The sequence below is a fragment of the Dermatophagoides pteronyssinus genome, unplaced genomic scaffold (genome assembly GCF_027571235.1).
Source record: "Dermatophagoides pteronyssinus isolate colony J.1.1.1.1 unplaced genomic scaffold, Derpt_VIB-CSIC_2022.12 sq0001, whole genome shotgun sequence".
NCBI lineage: Eukaryota > Metazoa > Arthropoda > Arachnida > Sarcoptiformes > Pyroglyphidae > Dermatophagoides > Dermatophagoides pteronyssinus.
The window spans coordinates 2,281,624-2,295,229 of NW_027461525.1; the positions used below are offsets into that span (position 1 = coordinate 2,281,624).

The following is a 13,606-nucleotide window of genomic DNA, read 5'->3' on the forward strand; positions in this document are numbered from 1 at the left end:
AAATGGAATATCATAAAAATTTACTGAATAAAATTAAGATACAACTTCGATTAACCTTGACATACATGTGATAATGATGTCCTAATTCTTTTTTTTCTTCTCCTGTTCCCTATTTTATACAGGCAACGAATTGGTTAATATTTTATTATGGGTCATTATGACAACAACATAACAACACATATTTTGTTACAAATAAATGAATTATTCTGAACAAAAAAAAAAATAATTATTATAATAATCTTTTTTTTCACTCAGCTAAGCCCGTAAGCTAAACCAAAAAAAAAAACAAGAAAGAAAAAATATGGATAAATTATTATAACTTATTCATTGTATTCATTATCATTTTGATCTCGAAAGAAAAAACTGATTTTCTTACGGTTTTTTTCTTTAGTATTAATTAATAATAAACTTTTTTTATCATCATCATCATTAATACAATGATGATGATCATCTTTAACACCTAAATTTTCATAAATTAGGCCAAATTATGTGGGTGTTGAGTTACATATTTAAGCAAAAAAAAACATGATGTAAATATCTTAAATAATGTTTTAAATGAATGAATAATTACTTAACGGAACAAAACAAAAAGTTGACCGAGAAAAATGAATATGAGAAAAATCCAAAAAAACGACAAATCAAGATGAACATTCATTCATTATTTTTTTGTTCATTTGTTATATGAACGAAAATTTTGATGTAAAAATTGATAAAGTCAGAAAAAACAATGCCGATGTTATCGTCTCTCCTTGAATCTAATGCAATTGATCAACGAAGCAAACAAATCATTTTACAATATCGATCATGATGTAAATAATATATCTTTAAAAAAACAATTCGAGCGGAAGTAAAAGAATTTTTTTTCTATACTGTCATGTTTTTCTCAATTTCAACAACAACAACAACAACGAAAAAAACCGAAATAATGTAAATTTAGGATGAAATGGAAAAAAAGAGGAATGATATATGTTCATTCAACCATATATACGAGGTGTATACGACAAGATCATTGAAAAAAGACAAAAAAACAAAAAACATTGCTGATGAAAAAGCAAAAAATTTGATGACGACAAAAATTTTATAATGTTCTACAAAATGATTGCGAAAAAAACAAATGATTGTTGATTGAGAATACCAACAAACAAACAAACAAACAAAAACAAATTATGCAAAATAAATTCAAGTTTTGTTGTTGTTGTTTTCGTTGAATTTCTCAAGATTTTTTTTTCATTCTGAAAAAAATTGATACATTTCAATCATGAATTGATAAAAACATTGAAGAAAAAAAAATTGGTAGCCAATGTTGATTTAATTTATTTGTGTTTTGTTTTGTTTTTTATTTAGATATAAATAGGAAGTAAAAACCGGATATAATCATCAAATATATTATAGTGTGATATAAACTAGTAGACTAGACATACTAAATACTAAATCATCATCAATATAATTGAATGTTTTAATAACCTTGATGATAATGATTACCATCATCATATAATTTGATGGTCAGAAGAAAAAACATTATGCGTAGATTTTTGTATTATGTGAGTGTGTGTATGTGATAATATCATTAGGGCTATGATAAAATTAAAAAAAAACGGTTTACTTCATTAAACTACCTGTGATTGCTTTAGCTTTGAGCAGAGAAAAAAATCGCTAAGAAAATAGTGTCCATTTTAGATTCAGAATACAATCAAAATAAAATATGTAGAAAAAAATTACTAGCTGGTTCTGCTTTTCTGAAGGTGACAGGTGATGCATTGATATCTATTGTATCATTTTGTTATTTTTTATTATTAAATATTCAATAACAATTTCATTGTTCAACACAAGGTTTCATATTGAACGAAACAAAATATTACTTCCTTAATTTTTTTTCACATTTGAAAAAAAATGAAAAAGAAAAAATCATACAATAACGATCTAACGGGTGAAAAAAAAAGAAATATCATAAATAGCATGTATGATTTGACCTTTTTCACAGTGATATGATGAGACTTGTACAGTCATCTTCATCATCATCATCATCTACAAAAAAAAATTTCATTACTTTTTCATCTTTAGGTAAAGGTAAATTTTTTTCCAACCAAAAGAACGACGGTTCATTCACCACACATACAATAATTTGATTCTATCAATTCTTTTGTGTTTATATGAAATTATAGCGAAGAAAAAAAAATTCGAGATAAGATGGATGGTTGTTGATGACATTTCAACTGTTTTTTTTATCGTTTGCATCCAATCAATATTCGTATTGTGTTGTATACAACAACAACAACAAAAAAAGTTCAATATTCTCTGAACAATTTAGCTTTGTGTTTTTATGAAATTTGTTCAAATGCAATTGGCGGTGAATGTCAAGGTCAAAAATAAAATGAAATTATCAAATGAATGATTCTTTATTGTTTGTTTATTACAAATTGGGCGCAAATCACACCCAATCAATCACCATATATAACATTTTTCTATCACTATATATCATTAATATTCGTTGAAAAAGAATGTATAATCCAAAAAAAGTGTTAGATTAGATTTCGGGTGAAGGATGTTTCAAGATTTGACATACCCCAGCAAATGATTTAGTTGGTGATGATGATAAATTTAACGGTTGTGTATTGTTATTGTTGGAATTCAATGATTGATATAATGAACTAGCAGATGAATTGCTACGAAAAGCTGATGGCCTATTATGGCAATTATTGTTATTATTATTATTATTATTATTCGTATTCGTTTCGGTAGATGTTGAAAAATTCAGGTAATTTTCACGTGAATTTGTTGTTTGATTGTTGTATGAATGATTCGAAGGCTGTTTATTATTGATATTATAAACACTATTACGATTATAATTGTCGGTCGTGTTCGTAGTATCAATTTTGGTTTGATTATGGTATTCACCAGCGTCGAATGTTCCATCGTTTTCACCTAAACAAAACAGAAAATACAAAGAAAAAAAAAAAGACAAAATAAATTATAAATGGTCAGGTGATGTAATGAAATGAAATGATTGTATGGTTACAGTTCTGCAGCCAAACAATAAATATGATAAAAGTGTATGTTTCAAGAGAAATTATTCAAGTGAAAAAAACAGCAGCATTTATTTATGAATTACAATCTAAATGACAACAATTATTACCATATTTTCATGATATATTTTGTGGTTTATGTACGAATGCGGCCCACTATCAATATTTTGAAAAAAAATTTCATTGAATTTCAATAGTAGTGCATGTCAACGCAAAAATAAGGTAAACAGAATTGTAAAGAAAAAATACTTTTCTTTTCTACTCAACAAATTCTATTATACAATGAATAGGCAATGAATTTTAGCCTTGATTCTATTTCATCTGAAATCAAAAACAAAAAACAACAAATCAATATCAATAGAATCGTGACAGATGAATTATGTGCAAGGTGGCGTATAAAATGTTTCGCTTTCTTTCTTTTTTTCTGGATTATTCATCATGAAACATAATTTTTTATTATTATTATTCAAAAAAAAGACAAGATAAAAAATACTCATACATTTAATTGTTTTGATGATGAGTTTGATTTGTTTTTTATCAGAACTTTTGCCCGAATCATTGTTTAAATTTTGAAACGGAAATAATCGAATGTCATAAGGAATAGGTAAAAGCATTGTGAATTAAACTATCAAGAATAGTGAAAACAAAACTGCAGCTGCTGAGATTGATGATTATTTTTTTTGGATAATAATGATGATGAATGTGATCATTCAAGAGAACTTGCAGTATAGATTTTATTTCATTTGCAAAAAATTTCTTCTAAATCAATCATTTTTTGTTGTGATAATTTGCTATAAACAATCTTACAGCCAAACAAACAAAAATTGCTGTTTATGATCTTGCATTACTCATTATTATCATTATGATAATTATCATTATTATTGTTAGATTCTAATATATTTATATTCTATATTGATAATAGATTGTTGATCTACGTTCACTATTGGAAAAAAACAACCATAATAAGATATGAAATGAGATAATAGTATGTAAACAATACGTTGTGATGAGGAAAATCTAAAAACAACTATCAATGTGACTATAGTAATGTTTTCCTTTGAAAATTTGTTGGTATAAAATAAGAACATTTAGTCTATTTAATTAAGAAAAGTTTCCTGTGCAATGTAACAACCATGAGATCATTTAGTTTTATAATTTTAATTTGAATTAGGAAAAAAAACAAGAATTTTATCCATCAAAAAAAAAAAGAAAACAATACTGAATCATGAAACAATAAAAGTACAAATTCAAAAACAAAAACAATTATAAATGATAATAAACGATTATGTAACGTATACACAAATTTTATCCATTTTCTGTGTAGAAGATTAAAAACATCATCGTCATTCTTAATTATTATGTATCCTGAATAATAATAATAATAAAATTATAGAATGAAAATTTTTCAAAAAATTTTGACATATTTTTTTCCTAAAACCATAGTTTACTTTTTAATAATCATTAATTAAATTGCAAAACAAAGCCGAACATCATCATTATAATAATAATAATCTTCATTATCATGATCTTATACGTGCAATATTTAATCAAAGTAGATACCATTTTTTCAAGAGTAATAATTTTCTTGATGAAAAAAAAACTTATAAAAATAAACATTATAAAAGCAATCCTTCGGTATAAGAGCAAACTTTAATGAAAAAAAAACATTTGTTTTTCTTTAGTTTATTTTTTCAATTTCATTTTCATTTCATCATATCAGTTGATCTCCTTTTATGAACGAATGATATGTATTATGTGACATGAATATATTATTTTAAACTATTTATATAATCCTCTGATTTGTCTATCAAGTTGATATGTACAGAACAATATTTGACCATCGGATTTTACTTTGACCAAGTTAATGTGACCGATAGGAAAAAAAAGAATGTATTAAATAAACAACTGAAAAATTGTTAAAAGTTTGAATATCGTGCAAATCGATCGATTAAGCATCGATTCAAAGATATAGTTGCAAAGAAGATGAAAAAAAAAGATATTTGAATTAAGCAAATAAGCAATAATCTTGAATTCAATTCAATTCAATTTATTGAAAAACGTTTATCCGAAATTTCGGATATTCACGTCAAATAAAAATTTTTAAAATTAATTTTAAAATTTAAAAAGAAAGTGTGTGTAGATGTGTGTAAATATGTTTACAAAGTAATTTGAATTTTGTGTATGTCTGTTTATTTTGTACAAATTGATTTGGTGAAATTATGTTGTGTAATTGTAATTCGTGTCTTATGTTGGTGTAGTGTGGACATTGTATTATTAAATGTATTGAATCTTGTGGGGTGTTGTTTGTGCATGTACAAGTGTCTGTATTTGATCTCTGTATTCTGTGTAGGTACTTTTGAAAGTGACCGTGTCCTGTGTAAAATTGTGTTGTGTAAAAGTCAGGATTGATAAATTTAGGGATAGGGATTGAAGGGAAAAATTTTTTGAATGTATCATTTGTTAGCAATAATCTTGAAAAGATAACTTTTGTAGTCAACGCAATGTCATTGATTATTTGTTTTGATAAACATTATACAACATACATACAGCGATAAATGCATGGTAAATAGATCAAATAGGTAGTTCTAATCAAATTTCAGTTCCGGTAAGCTGATTTTGATGGAAATTTTCTTGTAAAATCATTTATTTATTTATTAACAACTTATATTACTTTGATGAGAAAAGCATCCATTTCATTTTGTATTCGAAATAAATTCAAATAAAAATGATTCAAAAAATTGAATTTGAATAGCAACTGAAGAAACAAATATTTGACTATTAGACTAATAAGAATAATGAAATTTGTTTTTATTTCAAAAAAAAACTAAAGCTCCAATGCATTTATTCATAATAAGAATATGTTGTGTTTGATTAGTGTTGCATTCAATTCTTTGAACTTTAAAATTCATATGATTTAAATGAAATAAATTCTGATGGATGCAATCAAGATGAAAATAAACAAAATTTCATCAAAGTTCAAGTCATGTGAATTTAAACACAAATTTAAACTCTAAATCACATTGAACTTTTAAAATTCAATAAATGAATTCTGTTTTGGTAAAAATAATATTGTTTAGTATCTGGGATGAATGAACAAAATCTACCAAAAAAAAACCTAAACTTAAATTAACTTTTTTATTATAATATCATGACAGCCATATTTGGATGAAAAATAAAACATAAATAAAGAATAGTGGAAAAGAAAAAAAATTCTTGCACATTTCAAATGTTGAAAGCTTGATTTTTGAAATAAATTGAATTGAAATGATATTTTAGTTTGTTCCGCATAATCCTAAAAAACAATTATTATACACAAACACATATTAAAAAATTTGGAAAACTAAAATGACGATTCAAGATGATAATAGGGTATTAATGATGAAATATAGATTAGCAGTAAAAAACGTACTAAGGTTAATCCTTGATTTTATCAAAATGTGTTTAACATTTGATGACTTATGAAGTTTGATCTGATATTTTTTTCTATGTAAGAAAAAGACATTTCCTTTAATTGATTGCGCAAGAAGATTAGGATCGTTTTTTTGCTTCTCTTGCTGATTATTCGCGGGAATTTTTCATTTTTTGCAAACAAAACAAGAAAAATTGAGGTGAAATGAAAATTGATGCTTTCTAGCATTGAATTCCATCCATCATTTATTGAATTGCAAAAGTAATGATATAAAGAAGGGTGTAGATGTCATCATGTCATGTTATTTACCGATCAATTATAAGTTCAACGACAAATATTAAGTCATAACTAAGCGACAAGTCATCAAATGATTCATCATTATATAATTCAAATTGACTGTTAACTGATTAGGTTGATCATCTGGACTCTTCAACAAAAAAAACAAGTCGATTTGATCGAGAAACAGAAAATTCTTATATCTCAATGATAAATATTTTTGTCATTTTCTTCAGGGTAATAAGACAAACCAAAATAGAAAAATATTGTTAAAATTTTTATTGAATCAATCAATCAATCAATCAATCAATCAATTTGAGAAAACTGAAAAAAATAATAGTCGACAAAGATGACAAAATTGTCGATGAGACAATCACACAATGATCGATTTGAATTTTTTTTTTGTTTTCACATTGTCGTACGAAAACAGAAACAACAACAAAAAAAAGATAAGATACATACGATAAAAATGGAATAAACTCAATTCACGATTTGAATCAATCAAGATGTTTTAAATGTGATCGTTATCAATTATTATTATGGGAAATAATAAGAACAAACATTCCGAACACGATGGTTTTGGTCACAATATATGAAAATTGTCAACGATTATGCATCAATGTTTTTTGAAATATCATTGTCATTTTTGTTTGGTGATCGAAGAAACAAAAAAAGAAGAGAATTTTGATCCAATCATAAAAAATCAGTTCAATCCTTCAACCACTGTACTGTTGTAATGCTAAATAGCATCTGATGATGTTTATTTTGTTTTTTATTCATCAAACAGAAATTTTTTTAATGTTATGGCCGATGATAAAAAAAAGACTGATACACAAGACCAACACTCTTTCAAACACTGTATTTCGGATATGCGCGAGAGACTCTTTTTTTCCTGTTATATGTTCTGGATTTTTTCTTCATCAACGTTGTCTTATACAGACATTCTCTTTTTTTCGGATTCGAATCATTTTGGTTTGTTTTTTTTGATGAAAAAAAGAACTGGCAAATAAAGATGGAAGTAAATGAGAAAAAAAGACTTTTGTCATACCAAATAAAAGAAATATACCAATATCCAAAGAATATGCAAAAGATAAATGTCAAAGTGAATAGGAAATTCAAAAGAGTAGAGTATAATACAAAAGAATCTATTCATCCATTATAATAGAGAAATTAAAAAAAAATAACAGACAAAAAAAACAAAAATAAAGGCAACAATAAAGTCTTGAAATTTCCATTTAAATAATGTTTAAACATTTTCAAATAGGAATTCATTTTCATTTCATCATCCTCACTGAAAATGATGTGTGAATATTTGTGGTTGAAAATATAGAGAGGAAAAAATGATGTCGAATCCAGCATAAAGCAAATGTGTATGGTGATTATTTTGTATCATTTTTTTACCAGAAAAAAAGTTAGTGTTATATGTGGGTTATGACCATTATATAAAACAAGGAAAGTGAAAAAAAATGATTCAATAATCGATCCATGACGATCGATTCGGTGAAAATAAATCGATAAAAATGTGTTTATTTTAGGGTTAATTAATTATAACTTTTTAACTTATAATAATGAAGAAAAAAAATCATATAAATTCCAAAAAATTTTAGGATAAAATTTTGAAAAAAGTAAATAGAAAAAACTTTTAAAAGCAGTTATCTAAGATTTTGGTCGACCATAATTAACAAATTGATCGTAACCAAAATTAGAATCGGTAAGATTGTATCGTTTTTTTCTGGTTTAATTGTCACAATGATGTTTTGTGTGTGTCGATTCGGTAATGAATTGAGATCATGAACAAAACAAGCAAACAAACAAATAAACAAAAATAGGTAGACATTTTCAATCATTCAAACCCATTATGATTAAGATAGTCTCAATGAAAGTTGTATGAACCGAAAAAAATACAAGTATTAAAAAATTTAACGACCAATCTACGCCCAAATAAATAAGACATACAACGACAACAACAACAAAACATTGACATCTGAATGAGCACGCAAATAAATATCAACGAAAAAAAAATGTTAGATTATTTGATCTTTGATCTAAGTAAAAACAAGGAAAAAGGAACACAACAGGGATGATAATCACGAAATCAAATGCCATACATTTCAAAAGACAAATGAATGAAACAAGTAGGTAAAGAGAGGGAGAGAGAGAAAGAAAAAACCAGGTGAATTTGTATCATTTCATTCGATTTATTGTGATTTATGTGGCAAATATATTTTGTTTGGTTGTAAATGTGATTCAATTCTACAATCAAAAAAAATCATGTGATAAAACAAAATCGACCAGATAAAAAACCAAACAAAAATGATTGTAAACTTTATGACTAAATAATGAATAAATCAGATGATTTTAGCTAAATTTCTTTTTTGTCATTATTGTAACGCAAAAGATAAAGCAAACGAAGACATGGAAATAAAAAACGATTACTATAATGATGATAATGATGATAGCATTGATATATAAAGTGTTTAATAGATGAAAAATTAGAATTTCTTTTTTTTTCCTGTACATAAGCTGATTAGATTTAAACTATAATGGTTAAAATCGATTACTGATTCATGAAGCGGAATTTTTTTCTTCCATTTGTTATTTTTGGTTTATTCATTTCAGAACAGCAAACGAATAGTGTGTTAGAAAAATAAACAATAAAATAAGAGTTAAAATGTTTGCTCTAATAAATAATAAATAATATTCTCTATTATACATCGATTTAAAACAAAATAGAAACATGGATTATCAAAGTAACAACAACAACAACAAAATAAGTCGACGACAAATTAGGATTATATTTTAAAAAAAATTAACATTGAACACAAATAGAAAAATTTTCATTACAATTTAATAAATGAGTGGCATTAGATTTTTTTTAATATTATCTTTCCATGGTTGGTTATTCCGATTGGTTTTTTTTTAAAAAGATGCCATTATCATTATCATTGTCAAAATCATCTTTGTTTTGTTTACATTGACTTTGCAAGAAATTACAGGAAACAGCACAACACAAGAAAGATAGAGGATAATAATACCATCTCTAAGAGAGAGAGAGAGAGAGAGAAAAAAAAACGGTAATTTTTTATGGTGATTTAAAATTCATTTGATTTTTAAAAATATAATCATACATGAATATTATAGACATATTTGTGATATGACATGTGATGTGATATAACAGTTATTGATCACCATAATTAATCATTAGGAAAAAGTCTTTAGAAAAAATGTTCGAAAAAAATGAAATATTCATTAACGATTGATGGGTAGAAATCATGAACAAAATAAATTTTCACTACAACATGATAATCAATTAGGTTAAGCTTTTTTTTTAAAAAAAAGGGTAGGTGTATGAATTCATCCAGTTTTGATATATAAATGGGTCACATAAAAAAATCATTATTATCTTTGTCAAAAAAAAAAAAAAATCATTTTAGATTGAGTCTTTTTTTCCCTGATACAATGGGTAATTAAAAATTTTTCACACAACGAAAATCTCATATCTGATCAAACGAACTGATAAATTTTCGATCTAATGTATACGAATTGATTTTGATTGTTACGGGATGGTCATATTACAAAATAATTAGATGTTTTTAAACAGTTTTTTTTTGTTGTTGCCATACTTGATGTGTCAAAATAAATTAATTCCAACAAATCATGATCGATTGCATAAACATATGAGTTGTAAAAAAAAATTTCCTAAATCATTTACCTTTCATCAATGATGATGGGTTGATTACATTCAAAATCGAATGATATTAGATTCGATCAAGGTCAAACACACATCATTGAACACAAATCTAAAGATGGGTAAAAAATGAACTAATGTCGCAACCCATGTTTGTCGACTTTAAAAAAAAAATTTCAATTAATTTTTTTCTCTCTTTCTTCCGTCCTATCGATTCTTACTGTATTTCTGGCTACTATTTTATCGATAATAATATTGATAATGATAATGATTGTTTATAAATGTCGTGTGATATTCATCATTTAAAAAAATTGAAAATTTTCGATCAGAAAAAAAATTCCAAAACCAAATAACAAACAAGTTTTTTTCTATTTTTTTTCATCAAGATAGAAAATTGATAAGTGAATTTGAATAGATTGCCAAAAAAAGGGTCGAATTGTATTGTAGTCGAAGAATGAAAAAAATTCCAGAACAATAATGTTAATGATAATGATGATGATGATGAAGATAGTCGTTGGACAAGGAAAAAAAAGAGTCGAATGGGTACAATTAACCTCAATTAACAATCATAAATAATAAAAGGTAAAATAGGAAAAAAACAACAACAAAAAACGTAACCAAGAATGTATGAAGGAAGAATGAACAAATGAATGAATAAATCTGACAAAAATTATGAACATTTTTTGAGGGTAATTGAAAAACAGACACCATCAACTTTATCAGCATCAAATGTCTTCGAGAAAAAAAACACCAACAACAACCATTTATATACCAATAAATAAAAAATATGGCAAATATTTGTCCATTCTATGGAAGATTGTTGAAAAAATCATTGTCGTCGTCATGACAGAACGAAGAAAATTATGATGATAAAAAAAATGTAAATTTACTGAATAATTTTTTTGAGAATAAACAAACAAATTAATGAACCAGAACATTTATCTCTCTTTTTTTCCCTGTCTACTTTCATTGTCCACCACCACTCATCATCATCATTGGTCGTTTGAATTTTTTTCTGTTGGAATTGTTGTGGTTATGGTATATCGTCATATGATGATGTTGATGCCAAGACTATTGACTGTATCTATTTATTTATTTTTCTTTTTGTACATTCATAAAATATTCTATATGCTTCTTTATGGTCATCAACATTACAAGTTTCATTTTACCATAAACTAACAACAACTATTCAAAGTGTATTATTGAATAAAATTTAAAAGGAAATAAAGAAAAATAAATAAACAAAACAAAAAACAAAAAACAAAAAATCCAAGCAAAGCAAAGCAAAGTGAAAAAAACCGATGATCGTTATCATCATCATCATGACAATGGCGAATTTTTTGTTGTTTGTTTGTTCAAATTTATATCTTCAACAAAAGAATTTCTATTGAAAAATTCAGTTTTCAATGGAAATTCTATTGAATGAATGTATGATGAAAAAAACACACAAACAAATAACGAATGTTAAAAAAATTTCCTTTTCTTTTCCATCAAAGAAAAAAGTCTTTACAAACAAAACCAAAAAAAAAAAAAATTCAAAAATGACAGTGTTTATAATGGAGTTGTCATTTCCGATGTGAATACCCCTCTCTTTCGCTCTCACTCTCAAAAACATCTGAATTGATAATGAGATGTTATCGAGAAGAAAAACAAAATATTTAACTTACCATACACCAGATGAAATTTATTGTATAAACATAAAATCGAAAATATCATAATCATTCAAACATTGACAGCAGAATAATATTTGAAAAGAAAAAAAAATCGAATTTTTTTTCTTGTCGTTTTTGTTTCTTCAAGAAAACCAAAAACATCTTTTTTTCTTCCTCTTCATTTTCTTCATTGAAAGAATTTCATAATCAAGCTGTTACATTTGGTCAAAAAAAAATTCGATCTATATTCTAACGAAACCAAATCCTATCAATATGAAAAGATTTCATAAAGATTGTTTTGTTTTTTGTTTTTTGGTTCGATTCGAATCGATTGCAAACGGCTTAACGTATTTTTTGTTTGTTTGTTGAAAAAAGCCAAACTTAATCAATATAAATAAAATATCTGTTTATGATAGCTTTTATTAGTAAAGAATTTTTATCCGAAAAAAAAGAAGGGATTTATTGTCATATGATAAACGAACGAAAGATTGATAAAAACTCATTTTTATTTTTGGTTCAAATTTAGACCCCAAAAAATATAATTATATAATTCATTAGTATAGGAATTTCCGAAGAATTGAAAATAATTCCATCTTCTATAATAGATCTTTTGATCCAGAATAAAAAAGAAAGAAAGTGAATTCAATGACAATAACAATGACATTGTCAATAGCGATGATGATGATGATAAAGATCATGAAAAGAAAATATTATTTGATTAGATGATCATAATTAAAAATTACGACATCAAAGAAAATTTAAACAGTTGAAAAAAAACGACAACAAAACCCAAAATGAAATTGATCAAAAAAAAAAAAAAATCTAATAAATAAAAATCATGATTCAGGAAACATACAATTTTTATTTCATTTTAACTATCGTTATTGTTGTGGTTTTGTTTTGAGGTCAACCCAATAGGAAATAAGGCTATAACATTGAATTGAAATATCTTCATGCATATTATTGATGTTCAAGTGTTCAGTACAAAAAAAGTACCGTTATTTTTCACATTTCATGATCGATTTATATTCATATATTTATTAACATTTTTTTTCTGGTAGCGGGTATTCAAAAAAAAAAATTCGTGGTCACGATTCATAAGTTCGGGAAACAAACACACACACAAACAAAGTGTTTGTGTAAAATTATTTTATTATTTTATTCAGGGTGAAAGAGAAACAAAACAAAAAAAAAATATTGAAACAAACAATGTTGTGATTAGTTGTAATCAATCTTTGAATGAAAAAATAAAATTCCTATCCTTTTTTGTTGAGGTAAGCAACAACTGAAAAAAAATCTTTACATTTTTGTTTTTTCTTCGGGTTTGTCTTTGATTGATATCATTTATAGTAAATTTAGTATATGTTTGACCAAACAAAATCTATTGAACATCATCATCATCATCATCATTTCCTCTATTTCTTTATAATGATTATTTGTTTGTTTAGTTCTTTTTGTTTAGTTTTTTATAAAGAATAAATTTTTATTTAGGATAAACACATTGAAATTTAGGTTAAAAAATATAGTGGTAAAAAAAATTCATGTTTTTTTTTATTCA

At 25.5% G+C, this 13,606-nt stretch overlaps 1 protein-coding gene across 5 annotated transcripts in view; it reads right to left on the reverse strand.

Moving 5' to 3' along the window:
• Nucleotides 1-13,606, reverse strand: part of LOC113793122 (uncharacterized) — a 38,511-nt gene that overhangs the window by 8,929 nt on the left and 15,976 nt on the right. For 4 of the 5 annotated variants that reach the window (XM_027343096.2, XM_075824598.1, XM_027343097.2 and 1 more), the window contains one exon: nucleotides 2,564-2,922. In XM_027343096.2, coding sequence (XP_027198897.2) covers nucleotides 2,564-2,922 — 359 coding nt within the window. Of the gene's footprint in view, nucleotides 1-2,563; nucleotides 2,923-3,522; nucleotides 3,669-13,606 lie in introns of those variants that run through there. The other variant, XM_027343099.2, reaches the window with a different exon arrangement.